General features: G+C 39.2%; 1 protein-coding gene across 2 annotated transcripts; it reads right to left on the minus strand.

The window, feature by feature from the left end:
• Positions 1–1,616: 1,616 nt before the first annotated feature.
• On the minus strand, positions 1,617–6,045 carry spc25 (SPC25 component of NDC80 kinetochore complex). 2 transcript variants are annotated; one of them, XM_061234451.1, is made up of 7 exons: positions 5,902–6,045; positions 4,591–4,753; positions 4,423–4,488; positions 3,908–4,054; positions 3,601–3,705; positions 3,371–3,469; positions 1,617–2,152 (listed from the first exon to the last, which is right to left on the minus strand). In XM_061234451.1, exons 2-7 carry the CDS (start codon positions 4,742–4,744, stop codon positions 2,040–2,042), a joined length of 684 nt encoding a protein of 227 aa, XP_061090435.1. In that variant the 5' UTR covers positions 4,745–4,753; positions 5,902–6,045; the 3' UTR covers positions 1,617–2,039. The 2 variants fall into 2 exon arrangements, with proteins under 2 accessions (XP_061090435.1, XP_061090433.1); XM_061234449.1 differs by lacking the exon at positions 5,902–6,045 and adding an exon at positions 5,354–5,569.
• Between the last annotated feature and the right edge of the window lie 11,411 nt (positions 6,046–17,456).

The raw sequence follows: 17,456 nt of genomic DNA on the forward strand, positions 1-17,456 counted from the left end.
CATATATCAGTGTGTGCGGTCTTGATCTCCCACAGGCATTGTGCCAGCATGCATCAATGAGATGGCCATTTGCAAATTTCCCACAGGCAGTTGCAAGTCAGTTGCTGTAAAAGTTGCATTTATTGCTCTGCCTATCCCTGTAATTCAATCTGTCAGACCTTTATTTACACTGCTGGTCATTAGGCTTAACTTCCAGTGTTATCACTTCAGTGACACTGGAGCAGGTGGCCTTCGAATCCTTGTTCAATAGCATATTACTCATCATGGGCAAAACAGGGCCTATCACATACATGCTTTACACTACACAGGAAGGGATGTGGTGTAGCACTCATTGTAAAAGTGAAATTCTGGTTTCCCCAGGTAGTATGGCCTGGTAATTATGCCAGATTAATTATTGCTAATGTTCCATATTGTCAAATGAGGCAGCAAGAAAGCTAGCCGAGTTTAGCAGTTTAACATGTAATATGAATTTAAAGCATTAAAATGTAATAAAATATTAAATAAAGGTATAAAGACCCTTAGTTTAGTACTTTGTAGAAGCTCCTTTGGCAGCAATTACAGCTTTGAGTCTTCTTGGGTAAATCTCTACAAGCTTTCCACACCTGGATTTAGGCAGTTTATCCCATTCTTCCTGGCAGGTCCTCTCAAGCTCTGTCAGATTGGATGGGAAGCATCCGTGAACTGCCATCTTCAGGTCTCTCCACAGATGTTCTATGGGGTTCAAGCATGGGATTTTGCTGGGCCACTCAAGGACAGTCAGATACTTATCCCGAAGCCACTCCAGCATTGTCTTGGCTGTATGGTACAGGTCATTGTCGTGCTGAAAGGTGAACCATCGCCCCAGTCTGAGGTTAGGTGCACTCTGGAGCAGGTTTTCTTCAATGGCATCTCTGTATTTGGCCGCATTCATCCTTTCCATAAATCTGACCACCTTCCCTATCCCTGGTGCTGAGAAGCACCCCCATAGCATGATGCTGCCACCACCATGCTTCACCATAGCAGGGATGATATTAGCCAGGTGCTGAGCGGTGTATAGAGTTCACCAGACATCGTGCTTGGAGTTCTGACCGAGGGGTTACATTTTTGTCTCATCAGACCAGAGAATCTTTTCCTCATGCTCGGAGTCTTTTAAATGCTGTTTGGCTAACTTTCATCTAGCCACTCTACCATAAAGACCCGATTGATGGAGTGCTGCTGAGATGGTCGTCCTTCCAGCAGCTTTTCCCATCTCTGCAGAGGACTTCCAAAGCTATGTTAGAGTGAACGTTGGCCCTTCTTGCCCGGTTACTCAGTTTGGGCAAACGGCCAACTATAGGAAGAGTGCTGATGGTTCCAAACTTCTACTGAGGCTACTGTGCTCCTGGGAACACTCCAAGTTGTTGTTCATTTTATTGCGGAGGTCTACAGAGTTCCCCGGACTTCACGGCTTGGTTCCTGCCCCAGCAGGGTGAATTGTGGGTGCCTTACTAAACCATGTCCAATCAATTCTATTTGCCATAGATGGACTCCAATCAAGTTCTTGACACACCTCAAGGATAATTACAGCAAACAGGATGCACCTGAACACAATTTGGAGTGCCACAGCAAAGGGTCTGAATACTTATGTAAATGAGCAATTTCAGTTTTAGATTTTTAATACATTTGCAAAAATGTCTAAAAACATGTTTTTACATTGTCATTATGGGTTATTGAGTATAAATGTATGTGCCAAGAGTTACAGCTATAAAACAATCTGCAGTAATGACAAGTCCAAGCATTCAACTGATGAAATTGAACTAGTGCAATAATTTGAAAAATGATTATGTTAATTATTAATTACTATGTAATTTCTCTTTGACAAAGAACATAATTTATGACATTTACTCCAAATAAAAAGAACAGGCATTATTTTACTGGATGGCAGTCATTTTCCACATCCAGGGTTTATTGAGTAAAAAACATTCAGTCCTTCCTTCACCTAATGCATTCTAAAACAAAGTTAACCATCTGGGAAAAAAACTATTCCCAGCATTGGGTTACTTTTGACAGTTTTAGAAGGTTTAAGATGCAAATTCCTTCCTGACATTTGCCAGGAATGCTGAGAAGTTGTTTGTCTCTTGCAGTTTACGCTCCAAGTGGGGCATGCTCTCGATTGGAGGATCACAGGAAACCACTGGGAGAAAAAATGACAGAAAGGGAGTATGTTGCGAGACTTAGAAGACCTTCTGCAGTAACTTTTTTCCTTGCATTTCACTTGTGATAAAGCCAAAAGAAAAATTTGTATACCTTGTTTAGACAAATAATTCAGAGGAAAAAAGTATGGCAGTTCATTTTTACACAAAAGCTAACAAGGCACGTAGTAATACATCAAATATAATAGCCTTTTAAATTTTTGTCATGTCACACACTCATATATGGGGGCAGAAGAGCATAGGATAACTGAAGAGACTCGTCTTAAAGAAAGGTGGTAATATTATCATTGCTGTTATTAGAATGCCTAACTGGGAGTTCTCGCAGTCCTGTGCTAACTCATCATTTTCTATGAAAAGGCTGCACAGTGCATCATGGATGCTGTCCAGTGAGTGGTGTTGAGTGTTCGCCAATTCTGAATTTGCATAGGATATAATCCGCCCTTATTCTATGCAAATAAATTGGTCCAGTGCAGCTCGCCCTGTTCAGAAAACACTGATCAAACTTTCAAACGAGGCATTGCAGATCAAATATGAATAAAGATTCAGCACCTGCATTGCCCATTTCTCACCTGAAAGGTTTTCCCGAAAGGACTGATTCAGATAACTATTAAAGTGGAATAAGAGAAAATATATTCATGGACCACCATATCGTTCCAGTTTTGAAAACGGGGAACCGAAACAAACTGCAGTGAGAATGGAGATCCAGACATGAGCTCTGTTATACTAGTATCTAGATTAGGGTTGCAGAATTCCAGGATTTTTTTTTTAATGGAAATTTCCCATGAAAACGTGTGGGACTTATTGCTTTTTTTCCCCTCTGACCATTTTATTCTCTTTGCCATCAGCTGAAATATACGATACAAATATACAAAAACTTTTCAAAAATTCAGCTATAGCTTTAAGCGGAGGTAGCACACATTCTTTTGGGGTGCATTGTTTAATTGACATGGCTGGTATAAAAACACTAAAATGAACTACTTGTTTCTGAACATATATTGTATGAAACTATAGAAGTTGTTTAAGCCAAATATCAATATCTCAATATAGACCTATTATAGACCTATCATCCAAGGGTTCACATATAACATACAAAGATCCAGTGATGAAAGATCACCCTGACAAAAAGGAATCTTCCACCTCCTGTTAAGGCTTACAAAGGGACATACAAAAGAGCCTGGCCATACCTCAATTCAACTTACCTTCATAAGAGCCCTCTTCACTAATCCTGAGGATGAATGTGTACACAATCTCAGGGTCCTTGTGGTTGATGTTTCTAAATATGAACTGCAACTTCTCACCTTCGTAAAAAAAGACATGCATTATTACAAAATAATCAGCCGGAGATCTTAACTCCCATGTAAATAATGAACGCTAGCCGCATTTGGCAATGCAGGGAAAAGTTTAAAACAAACATTTAAAAGTTTCTCACCATGAATTTTTCTTATTTCCAGTCCCAGTGATTCTTGGAACACTAGTTTAGCTTTGTTCAAATTTTTCAGTCTGGCTTTATTTGCTTTGTTTTGTGAAATAATCACTTCAGAGGTTGAGAGAAGAAAATGAAATGGAAAATTAGTCACCATTTTGATTTTGTACATGAACATTTAGATTTGTACAGACAACAAATGGTATCATTGCTAATACAGTCAAGGAACTTACTGGAAGTTCAAGGATGCATATGGTAATTTACATGAGAATATGAAATTGTGTTACAAGCACTGCTCCAATTTCAAACTTACATTCTTTCTTCTTGACTAGGCCTTCTTTGAGTCTGTTGATGTTTCTGATCATGTTCTCTTTCTGAGTCTCCTTTTCCTCCATTTCTGACAAGGTCTCTGGAATAATGTCCCTCTTCTCTTTTGTCAGAGTGGAGATGTGTTCCAATTCTAGGTAACAAAAGTGCTTTGAATTAGGTCTGCGGCAAGAACGTTACAAGTCATTTCTCAGAAGGACATTCTGCAACTTTCGAATAACAATTACACTTTCTGGATTGTGTCACTATGCACTTAAGTAAGTTGGAAGTTAGGAAGTTCAACAAAATGCAATACAGTTCAAGTGACATTGCATGACAATGCTTTCACACTCAATCTGAAAATAGCACAAGATCATAACACAGTATTATGCAGCATTTGGTATTACATGTGCATTGATTTTTTTTTTATTTACTTTTTAAATATCTCCTCAGTCTTAAACGGTAGGAACATACTGTATTCTGATGGTTCTGCTAAATCAATTCTCAAACAGATTTACTCACCATTTCTGTATATTTGAATGGTTTCGAACATGGTTTCATCCTCCTTGAATTTCTTTAAACATGTATCTGCAACGCATTAAAATATCAAGATCACACTTGAGTCATTAGTCCAAATATGTTCATTTGTCAGTGTAGGAGGATAGATCGAAGTAGCGTGCCCATTGTTACCTTTAACTGATTTGAAGAACTGTTTGTGCGTTTGACACAACTCCTCCTCCATTTCTATCATTTCGCCTATTGCTTGATTGAGTAGTTTGCTCCTTACTTCTTCAAGCTTGTTGCTGAACTGTTGTTGAACGTCTTGATCTTTTATACACGCCATACTCGTGACCTAAAGCATAACACACAACTGTCATGGTTTGAAAGAGGATCAGATTTTGACTAAATGGTTACTATTGTCTAGCTAGCAAATGCTTGCAGCAAGTAAGTTAGCAATTAACGTAGAGTCACGATGTTCCGAACCATCATGACGAATAAGAAATTACTTCCAGATCAGCTTTGGTTGTGTGTGTGCAAAGTGTAACATTAAGAATACATTTTAGGACAGGGCTTCCAGTATTGCTTTGATAACTTAGAAAGACCTGTGACCGAAACAGCGATTGCTAGATTCACTTTGCAGTCTCATATGTCCAGAGTGTAAACATGTCAGGGACTCTTCGCTAAGGGACATTTTACAGTCGAACAGAGATAGCTAGATATCAAACGTTTAAATTAGTTGGCTGAGTTTTGTTTTGTCAGCTTCAAAAGACAAGCTACGTAGACTGCTTACGGTAGTCGTACAGTTACAGTAATATTAGCTGCAAGCTAACCGCGGCTAACTGGTTTAAAGTTAGTTTGTTACTAGCTAACTTTCACTCAGCCCTGTATGCTTGATAAGACCAAAGATACAAAACCGGTAACGTTAGTTACAGTAATTTATAATAATCCTCACCAGAGTGTCACAACGGCTTATTTTTCGGTTTTGCTTCTGTTTGAATCTAAAATATGAAGCTATGAAAGATCCGTTTTTGCGGCTGCCAGAGCTGTTTACATTTTCAAACTCCGCGGGAAGGAATCAGACAGGCCGTCAACGCACGAAAATTTGAAAACGTAACGTCGCATCTAACAGGCTAAACACCATTGAACTATGCTAAACACAAGGGGCTGGTAAGCAATCATAAACGCACACGTCACCGACTCAGCCCAAGAGTACCGAAGATTTTACCGCCTCTTCCTCTCTGGTTGTAGTAACCGCCTACGGTTCCGGATTTTTTCCCATTTATTTTTAACATAGAAAGTTCCTACCTAAAGCGTTTTAAGGCATTAACAGAACAATCCAGCTACCAGATGAATCATGATATTCTAAAACATTTTTTTTTTAAATGTTTAGAAAACGGAAAAAGCCAAAGGTACAAACAAGACTGCACTTAACCGTACTGAATTGGACTACGCACCCCACAAATCATTGCAAACAATGTAATCGAATCGCTTTCCACTCACTTCTGCGTTGTAAACGTTTAAATGTTATATGTTGTGCTTTCTTGTATATGTCACAGTATCGGTCCATCTTGGAGTGGAACCGATTGCTGCCGATGGAAACTTCGTGCTTTTCATAGAGTGCATAGCTCACCCACGAAACTTTGGAGTGGTGGACATCTCCGCAGTAACAGCGGGTTAGGATTGTGGGAGTGGTAGTTTTTCACCAGTACCCTACTTAGCCAGGATTAAAACACGTTTCTTAAAAAAATGAAGTAGAAATCAGACTGCTGTATAGCTTCTAACGGAGCATACACTATCATTTCACCATCTGGTAGCTCATGGTAAGTCTACCTCTTACTTTTAATACATCCTCATAAAAATCTAATTCTAGTACAAATATGAATGGGATTTTTACTCACGAAACCAGTATATTACCTGGTACTCAATGGCAGTGGTTCCCAAACTCCTGGGGGACCCCTGCCTATGGTGCAAACCCTGAATTTGAACAAGCTATTAATGTTTCTTAATTATGTGCTATAGATTTTTTAAGGGATTATTTATCCTCTTACACAACATTATGTCAGACATGGCCACAAGTAGTACAATTCCCATGTTCAAATTGTGTTTATTGTGCTATATTGCAAGCTGTATGGCTACTTATGAAACTTATTTTTGACTGATCAAACTAAAGACTGCGGTGAATCAATAGGCTTCTAATTGGATCAATTGTGGACACCTATCCACTAAAACCAAATTTCAAAAACAAAGGAAGTGATAACAAGCCAGACCTGCATTGTGTGATACATTTGGAAATAAATTAAACACGTGTTCCGAAACGTAATTAGGAACCCATTGATTAACCTCAGTCTAACATTTGATTAAAAAATGTGACCTCTTTATGTAATTGTCTGCAATATAGCACAATAAAAACATTGGGGTTTTATTCTTCATGTCATTGCATATGTTATGTGGCTCAAGTGGGTAAATAATCCCTCTGAACATGAAAAGCAAATAAGAAAAAATAACGGGTTGTTAAAGTTCTGTGATTGCAATTGTGGTTGGGAAAAAAACAGCATACACATTTTGAGAACTGTCACAGAATTTGTTGTGACAGAACCACTGATCTATGGATTGTTTTTAATCATGTGACAATTTCCTAGGTGATGACGTGTTGGAGGACAAGCAGCCATAGCAACCCATTCGATACGTCCGGTATACTGATCCCAATTAAATAGAGCGACGTAAGCTAATCATAAGAAAACTATAACACTTGGACGGTAGTAAACTCTCAGTAGATTATGGATTTTAGCCTTACTTTTCGACTTAAATAGCCTATTGAAGTGAGAGCGGTTAGTATCAGTCTACTATTATTGTAAACCAGTCATAAGTAACATTTGGTCTCATGCGCTGGTCAGCTTGCTGACTTCCCCCTCCTGGAGCATACATTGTTAGCACCCACCGTTGGCACACATGCCTGTGGGGGAGAGCTAGAGAAGGATTCTTAGAGGCGCCTTCTTGGGCCCTGGGGGCCCCCTTTTCTCACATTCCAGAACAGGAATATTGGAGATGGTATAAAGATGTTTCATGATAATCCCAGGTCAGAATATAGTGATGTTTGATGTTATTCTGATTGGTTCAGTGTGACTGGTGTAATGGTCTATTTTTTGTAACAGTCTACCGTTGATATCATAACCATTCAGGAGCCGAGGGGAAACTGGGCAAAAGCTGTCTCTGTAGAAGCCATGTGTTTTAGCCCCCTGCCTGGTGGGCCTGGCTGTAAATTATAGATGGGTGACTCACTTTTAGGGTCAAGAACTAAGGCCTGGATTTCGGAGATAAGGAGAAGAAACCAAACAGTCTGGGGTTGTCTCCTTTCCTTTCATTCACCCAAATCAGGTTTATCCAAAAGGTATATTACCATGAGAGGCACAAAGACATATTTACAGCATAATGCAGTTATCATGAAAACTCCCAACTACAGCATTCATAGATATGATGGGGCGGCCTGTAGCATAGTGGTTAAGGTCAGGAAGGGCTGCCATTTGTGAGGGGCCTGAGAGCTGGGGTTTCAATGTTGTTTAGACTACCTGTTGGGGAGTTAAGATGTATGAGTGGTCCAAGGCCAGTTGGGTCATGGGAAAAGAATCCTCCCGAACATTGGTGACCTCCCTGTGACCCCATACCTGGTCACTTCCAAGGGGGAAGACTCCAGACAATGCCACAGTGCCCTCATTTGGGCACTGCTGTCATTACGGTGACTGCTCTCTTGGATTAAATATTCAAAACTGCTATTAAGATAGTAAATAGACCCGGTAACACCTTGAAAACATTGCCCATGTGATCCTTGTATTATTGCATTAAGTCTTATGTAATGGTAACAGGAATTGCATGTAAAATGGATAATCAGGAGGGAAGTTTCATGATAACTGCAACATAATAAAACATAAGGGTAATCTGTTTGGTATGGATGTGATCTGATAAAATCAAGGAATCGGATGAGATACATTTCATACCAAATGGAATTTAATAAACTATAGTTTCAGTATCCCAAGGGAAAACCTACACGTCCTCTCCTGGTAATCATCTCATTTTCCCTATTCAACCCCCAACGGTGGGGGTCTAAATTCCAGATTTGACCACCCCTCCAGGTTGATTTATGGCACTGCCGCCTGGTTTCAAACGTATGATTTGGCATAAAAGCAAGGGAGACAGACCAATCTGGGAAGATCGTATTCGACTTCCCACACAGCATATTGTACGTGTATGTAAGTATCAGGAAGATCGTATTCGACTTTCCATACGGCATATTCTATACTGTGTGTTTGTGTGTAGTCCAAGCAGGCTAGGTATGATTATTTACTCTATCTCTATTCTTAATTTGTGTATTGTGATATTCTAAAGCTAATAACCTACCTGTCTGCGAATAAACTATTTTGTTTGGAACTTGCGTGATCTCCATGACTCTAATTCATCTTGTACCTTTTCAGCCTACTGAATACTCAGGGGGAAATGGTGGCCGAAGACCGACCGATCGGCGGGGCGGTACACCTGTGGTAGTTCTAAGCTGTGCGGCCAGCAATTTCTGTCCCTTAAAGGGTCGGGTGACGCACGGCTCTTGTTCTCCACCGAACTGAGATTTCAGCAGTAATGCTAATCCCGGGAGCATCTATTGAGTAATGGTGGCGCAGGTACAAGTCGAATGTAATCACTCCCGAGGTCCGCGTAAGTTGCAAACCCAAATTTCTAAATTATATTTTAAATGGAGTCAGATAAACGAGTAAAACTATAGTAACCACTAAGCGTACAATACGGCCCCGTTTGAGAACGGAGAATATTAAGAATTGTACTGATCCGTTTCTGGCCAGCTATAAGCGGGATATGGGGCAGGTCAATCCATATCCGACCCATGGCAACGGACCCAGTATATTCTTAAACATAATTGTGCTCTGTTCTTGTACGGAGGATAATAATTAACCCAACTAATGTTCTCCCAGCAACGCCAGAAGGACAAGCACGCAAAACCCCCTTCGGCCCCCGCTAAATTCCGTCATTGGGTTAGCTGTGGGGTTTTACATTATTAATACCATTATAACTGCCACTGCTATTGTCATCATTATTAGGCCTACTACTATGATTACCTTTATTATTAGCCACGTCTATCGTGAGCATGGTGGCTATCATTATTGTTTTGGAACATACTTAAAATAATTGAAATAAGCAGTATAAAGAAATCTTTGACACCCCGTTTAGTAATAGCCTAATATGTAAAGAAAACGAAAGCTTTGCTAAATGTGTAGCCCATTGTGAAGATTAATCAAAATTGAAATAGACCTAACTCAGTTATCCTGACCCAGAATGCCCAGTTTCTATTACTGTTACAAACTCTTGATTATCAGGAATATTCTTTTTTTTTTTTCCTCCTGTCTCCTGTTTATTTAATGTAACCGTGCTATCTTTATGCTTATGAAGGAAAGGCAGACAAGATGGTGGTAAAGATCTGTAGCCTGGACTACTATCACAAGGCCTACTGCTGTCCGCATTATTTTCTGTCTGTATTTCTGTTTTGTGGTGTATGTATGTCTTTTTGTGGTGTTCATTTCCAGTCTTGGCTCTATGTTGAATATGGCCTCATGTGTATGCAGCATCAATAATAGTTTACTCTCTCTTACCTCATGATTAATCTCAATATCATGACTTTGAATGTACGAGGCTTGAATTCACCGGTGAAAAGGGTAAAGTGTCTAGAATTTTTTAAACTCAAGAATGTAGATCTTGGCTTCATACAAGAAACTAATTTTAAAGAGGTAGACATTTGCAGATTTAATAATAGGTTCTATAAGGTTATAGCTTTCTCATGTGCTTCTAATAAATCTAAGGGTGTATTAATTGTAATTAAAAGGAAACTCAATGCAAAAATTATAAAAACCGGTGGAGATGCTGAGGGTAGGTTCTGTTATGCAACTATTATCCTCAATGGTACACAATTGTGTATGTCTTCAATTTATGCCCCCAATGTATTCAACTCTCTCTTTTTTGACAATGTGAAGCTGAAGTTGTTGGATTTCACAGACTCTAAGCTGATTCTGGGAGGCGATTTTAATTTGTTGGTGGACCCTTCCATGGATTCAACCAACCTTAATATATCTGTCCGCAGAACTTCATCCATCTATTTTAAATTATTTATTAAAATAATCTACTTAAATATTGTAGATGTCTGGTGTCTGCGGAATCCGACCACTAAAGATTTTACCTTTTATTCTTCCCGCCATTATTCTTTTTCAAGAATAGATTATTTCTTTATCTCCCCAGCTCTCTTAAACGATGTACAGTATGCATCTTTTCTCCCAATGCTTCTTTCAGATCCCTCCCTTGTTCTAATCTCTATCAATTTCATACCTGGACCCATTGGGTTTAAAAGGTGGCGTTTTAACACATCTCTATTGCAGAACGACAAGTTTCAACAGGGAAGTTAGAGAATTCTTGAACTTTAATGTACAACCATGGATTGGCCCACATACCCTTTGCCAAACAACAAAATGCTGTATAAGAGGTATTTGTCTCTCCTTCTTCTCCCTTTTGAATAGAGTGCGCAACCTTGAACTAAAAACCTTGGAGAGGGAAATCTCGGGTCTTCAATCCCTTCAGAAATCCTCCTTCTCTGAAGGAAGACAAAATGAATTGTCTGCTGTCAAAGCAAAATATAAAATGTTATCTACCTCCAGAGCTGAATTTCTACATCTAAGAACCCGACAACATATTTATGAAAATGCTGAAAAGCCCAGTAAACTTTTGGCATGGAAACTTAAGCAATCAGAACACCTAGCATCCATAGATGTAATAAAACATGCTGTTGGTGATACATGCACACTTCCTTCCGAAATTAATGAAGCATTCACCTCCTTCTATTCCAAACTATACTCTTCGGAATCACAGAAGGACAACACTAAACTACAGCTCTTCCTAAATTCTCTGAACCTCCCTACACTTTCAGCGGAACAAGCTTCGATCCTGGAAGCTCCCATCAGTCTGTCTGAACTGAAAGATGCCTTAGATTCTATGCCAAAAGCAAAATCCCCAGGTTTGGATGGCATTCCTCCTGAGCTCATAACCGTTCTATGGGATGCAGTTGGCCCAGCTATTTTAAATTCATTAAACCATTCACTGACGACCGGAACCTTTCATTGTGACCAAAAAACTGCTCTTATCACTCTTCTCTTAAAGAAAGGGAAAGATCCTCTGGAATGTGCCAGCTATAGACCTCTTTCAATTCTAAACTGCGATCTCAAACTATATTCCAAAGTTTTATCAGGACGACTGGACAATGTTATTTCGCATCTAGTACATCTAGACCAGGCCGGATTTATTAAGGGTCGTTTAGCTTCGGATAACATTCGCAGACTATTACATATTATTGAATTCTCCTCAACTCAAAAGCAGCCTTGTGCAGTCCTTTCACTGGATACCGAGACGGCCTTTGACCGTGTGGAGTGGGATTATTTATGGGCAGTCTTGGAACATCTTGGCTTCGGACCCTCATTTATTAAAATGATTCGTATCCTCTACGCTGACCCCACTGCGCGCGTCCAAACTGGACACCCTGGTGCACCTGAGTTCATGCTACATCTACTAGGCAAGGCTGTCCTCTATCACCTGGTCTATTTGCACTATCTTTAGAGCCTCTAGCACAGGCTGTCAGACAACATCAAAATATATCAAACATCTCTATCAAAGGAACCACTCACTCCATCTCTCTTTACGCGGATGACATTCTGATGTATTTGTCTGATTTAGATAACTCTATCCTACATGTCCTCAACCTCTTTGAGGAATTTGGGTCCTTTTCTGGTTTTAAAATCAACTGGTCGAAATCCCTTCTAATGCCGTTAAACCTTGCGTGGAGCACAATGGCTTCACTTATTTGGGGATTCAAATTCGACCTAGCCTCTCTTCCATGGTTAAAGACAACTTTAATTCAGCATTGGTTAAAGTCAAAACTCATTTAGCCAAATGGTCTCCTCCATGTGTCTCTTCATGGACACATTTATTAAATTGAACATCTTACCTTGTCTTAACTTCCTTTTCTCAATGCTCCCTCTTTCACCCCCTCCCAATATGTTTGCAGAGCTGGACGCAACATGCAGGAACTTTCTTTGGAAAGGGAAACGCCCCTCTATTAGTCTCTCTACCTTATCACGTCCCAAAATGTTAGGCGGCATTGCCCTCCCTAACTTTAAATGCTATTACTGGGCCTTCCAGCTCAGATCCCTGAAGGTCTGGCTGGATGCCTCCTCTGGGGTACCATGGCGTCAGCTAGAAAATGCCTTATGCTACCCTACTAGAATCCAAGACCTACCCTTTTGTGGCGCTAAAATTCGGTCCACACGGTTGGGTATAGGATCTACCATTTCAAATACCTTGTCCATTTGGTACCAAATTGAAAAAAAACTACATTCCGTCTGTAAATTTCATGACAGGACCCCTATTTGGAACAACAACTGTATCCAGACCGGCTCTGTGCCTTTTAGTTTCCCCCAGTGGGCTAACCTTGGTATACACACGCTTACTGACATTTTCAATCAACAAGGCCTCCGCTCTTTTCAAGATCTGAAGGAAGCTTACTCTCTACCGGGTTCCTCGTGGTTCTTATATCTCCAACTTCGTACAGCTCTTAAAGCATACAGAGTACCTTGGGATACTCCGGTCCCATCTCATTCCTTGATAAACCTTATCCACTCTGCTAAAACATCTGGGTTTGTTTCCTTAATGTTTAATAAGTTAGTTCACTACAATGTTAAATGTTTATCTGTTACCACAACTTGGGAATCAGATCTACACAACCTAGGCTTTGATCTAGACTGGTCTATGATATGGAATAATGTATTTTCATCTTCCAAGAATCTCGCTCATCAACTGATTAATTTAAAATTTGAACACAGAGTGTATTTCACACCAGCGCACAGATATAAAATAAAACTTATTAGCAGCGATCTTTGTGACCGCTGTTCAAAATCTGAGGTAGGAAACCTTCTACATATGTTCTGCCATTGTCCCTCTGTTAAATATCTCTGGGAACACGTAGTTGATACACTTGCCAACATCCTTGTTAAACATGTGCCACCATGCCCTGCCCTTCTACTCTTTGGTTACAACTCGATTGTCAATCCATCATACATTGAGAAGCAAATCATCCTCGCGGCCTCAACAGCTGCTAAAAAAAAAACATTTTAAAGAGCTGGTTTGAACCCATTGTTTTGAACAGAATCTGGGCTGCGATGTTCTATGACATTTGTATTCTGGAAAAATCTACAGCTTAGGTCAATGGAGCGAAAGCAGAAACTTTAGGTATTTGGTCACAAGCTATTTCTTATATACATAGGCTGTTCTGAAACATTACTTTTGTCATCTCTCTTCATCTTTTGATATCTTACTCATACAATTTGAACTCCATTCTTCATTTCTTTATTTTTATTTCTCTCTCGTCCTTGTCCGCTCTCTTGCATGTAAAGTTTTTGTTTTTTGTATTGTTTGTTTTCTCTTATGTGTACTGTTTGTGTTCTCCTACTGTATGTGTATTGTGTGTTCTCTTATGTGTACTGTTGTGAGATCCCTTTTTGTTGTTGGTTTTGTAAAACCAAACAAAATAAAAAATAAAAATATTGATAACAAAAAAAAAAAAAAAAAAAAAAAAAAGCTAACTATGTAGCATCGAAATCTGTTCAAAGTATATGTTTCATGGTTTAAATACAACGGGATTTCAATTGGTACAAGTTTTTAGATCACAGAGGATAGAACTCAATCTCCCATAATTCTTTCCCTTTCATACTTTTTCACATTTCCACAATTGGACCATCCCAATGCCACCGACAGTGGTGCCTGTATTCATTTATTGCCTCGACTTAAATGTAAAGAACCAACTTAATTTTAACTTTTTTTAACGGCATGATTTTAACTTATAAACTTTAACTTATTACAAATAGGGTACTACTTACACAAATGTATCCTATCGATGGCAGCCTGCAACCAATGTCAAGCACAATTATGGCAAAAAAAAACTGCATGGCCACAAATGTTTTGGTACGTCCCATGAGACTGGCCAGCCGAGGATAGGTAATGTCATCATTGTTGTTGTTGCGTTTAGTAATGGCAGTCTGCATGTCAATCATTTGCTGATGATACAGAGCCTTGTAATTCAGTGGTTGCAGAATGATTTAATCCTTAATTTGCTTTGCTTTGCTTATTGCTGCTGGCGTGATTAAATGCACCAGCATAGCATTTTGCAGTATATCGGAAATGCAATTCAGCAAAACATCCACTTTACCTCCCCATAGACGTGCCATGGATCGTTCTTAATCACGTGATCCTGTCCCTGCCGATGAGATTCTCGACCGTGTTGGACAACAAGTGGCCGTAGCAACCCATTCATTTTAGTGGTCAAACACAGGGGCCTAGATGAGATGGCACCCATTAAAAATTATTATGATGGTGCCCAGTTTTCATATAAAGGCTGGATGGTAGACATAAAGAACAGAACATAACAGAAGAAAAGAAAGATCTAAGCAACTCTCTGTTTCTGACTGGGTTGATAGCTGCTGTAGGCTACTTCAGTTCAAATGTAGCCTAGGTATAACTTAAATTCCGATTTATGCATTCCTAACATAAAAGCGGTGACAACATGGAAATAAACTACAACGTTAACAACTAGCTCTAAATAGCCTACACCTATGCTCAGTAGGTGTAATCACACAGCCACTAACGATAAAACTGCTTCAATCGGCATGTACGTTTTTTGTCCATTTTAGCAGAGAACACAAGGTTTTGATTCTGAAAAACAAAATCTGATTCAGAAATTGAATTCTTGAAGCCAATGTCATTTACTGTAATTCTACCTGTACCCTGAAGGCAGCACTATGGTTTAGCGGTTACAGCACTGGAGTTGGCCTCATGGTTGAAGAGAAAAATAGAGCATTGGAATGCTACGCCACAGAGTATTTTATTCTAAATGAGTATTCAAAATGAGTTCTGAGGTGAAATTAGTGGCACCAAACATAGTGTGCCTTTTGTATCTTGTAACACAACATAACACAACATTTGTATCTTGTAACCTTTGTACCCTGTGCTGAAGGTGCCTATTATTGAAGATTGACAAGTACATTATTTCCCACACACCTTTTACAGGAATATCTAGTGTGCTGGTATGAGGGAATGTGAATGAATTCCAAAAAAATCAATTTGCCATCAGTGAGTTAGGAATAACATTCTGTAAATTTTCCTTCATATCTGTGAAATTGGGGACTTCTTTCAATCAATGATGAATGAATCACAAATGAGTCACCCAAAATATGAGGTCTGAGAAGTGCACATTTTACAATGTATGTACAAATTTACATCTACATCCACCAACTATTCGGCCGACTAATGTGCTATGGCTGATCTATTTTTTTCAATGGCTGATCAGAGCAGGTCCCTCTGTTTATGTGTGAAGACATCCACATAAAGCTTGTATTAATCCACTGATTCCACAGCCTCAACAATCTTGGCTCATGTCATTCATTTAAATGTGGACAAGGTCCACACTGCGGCATGTGCACCTTGTAAAATGGAGTGGTGTGTTTACAGAACATAAAGGACTAGGAATGCAGGACATTGTCAGTATTTTTGTCCACAAGTTGACGTGTGTTTAACCTAAAAGCAAATGAACATTTACCAGAGTTTGGTATCTGACATCCTTCCTTTCAAAGAAGTGTGTAAGATGAGTCTGCTAAGAAAACATACCTTAAACCTGGCAAATAACAGGAGTGCAGGTGTATAAATCTTCCCATCGGGCCCATTCAGCACGACATGTGCCCAGTAGGTCAACAGGGTGTTTTACTATTAGTACATACCATAAATGCAGAAGTGCAGAACCACACCAGTATGGATTCTGGAGAAACAAGAACTCTGAAATGTGGGAGACATAAAATATGGTAAAAATGCTAAATACACTAGGCCACTGATCTGCACAAGACTGCCCTTCAACCTCAATACCAGATACCTCTGCCACTGGGTATTGCTAGCTTTCAAGCCCAAACATCTGGATGGAAGTTTACGATTGCAGATTGTGGCTGGGAGTTGAATACCTTATCTAACTATCATAAAATTAAAACGCAAGCTAGTGTCCTTGAAGTGGACTAGCCATAAATGTGGAAAAATGGGTTGCATTTCCATGCAAACGGAAAACCAGCCGATTTCCTTTTTTCACTTTGGAAAAAGCACAAAGTCACGTATTAGTGGGCAACTTTGTTTTTTGTCTATCTTTTGTTCAGCAAGTAGCCTATTGCTTAATATCTTGGTATTGATGTTGCCATTTAGACTCACCCCTTGTTATTGTCATGCCTTCAAAATATTTCAGAGATATTACTAGTGATACACTGCTATAGACATGCTGTCGTTTGTGCAACCATGAATTCATGAAGTCATTTTTTGCCCAACTTTACTCCTGAAATAATGCTCTTGTTGTGCAGTAATATGTCTAATTAATGTGCTTTTATGACTTTTATTGTTTTGGCTGTAATCCAGCCTATGATTGTACAGCCTATTACAAGAATTCTAAACATAGATCTTTAATCGGTGAATTGATTAAATGTCGGCAGGTAACTGAAACATGAAAATACTGAAAATGCCCATCCCTAGTATCTAGTTTACTGAAGCTGTTATGGTCTTTGAATTTCCAGGGGTATAAAGCAGAATTACACAGCTACATTGAATCAAATAATGGTCTAAAACATTCTTTTGCTTTAGTACCTGCACCAAGATCAGATACTGATGCAAATGTACAAGTGATGACAAGCCTAATCTTAGCAAGAAGCTGGGATGGATCAAATTTTTCTTGTAATAATTCATTAATTTTTAAATGATTATTCTGAGTTATACAGATATGAAGACAAATGTACAGAAGAATATTATTAATTAACACCTAATGGAAATGGTTTTGGAATTGAACAGTGACAATATCATGTACATTTTAGTTCATAATTAGAAATGTGTAGCACTCATTAAGCATTCTGGACTGTACTATATATTAAACCTTTTTGTGGGTA

This window comes from Conger conger, chromosome 3, assembly GCF_963514075.1.
Source record: "Conger conger chromosome 3, fConCon1.1, whole genome shotgun sequence".
Lineage (NCBI taxonomy): Eukaryota > Metazoa > Chordata > Actinopteri > Anguilliformes > Congridae > Conger > Conger conger.

Coding starts and splice junctions, on each gene's coding strand:
- spc25 (XM_061234451.1), bottom strand. CDS start 4,744: ATGGCGTGTATAAAAGATCAAGACGTTCAACAACAGTTCAGCAACAAG. Junction 4,489..4,590: donor GTTCTTCAAATCAGTTAAAG/GTAACAATGGGC, acceptor AATGCGTTGCAG/ATACATGTTTAAAGAAATTC. Junction 2,153..3,370: donor TGAAGAGGGCTCTTATGAAG/GTAAGTTGAATT, acceptor TTTTTCTCCCAG/TGGTTTCCTGTGATCCTCCA.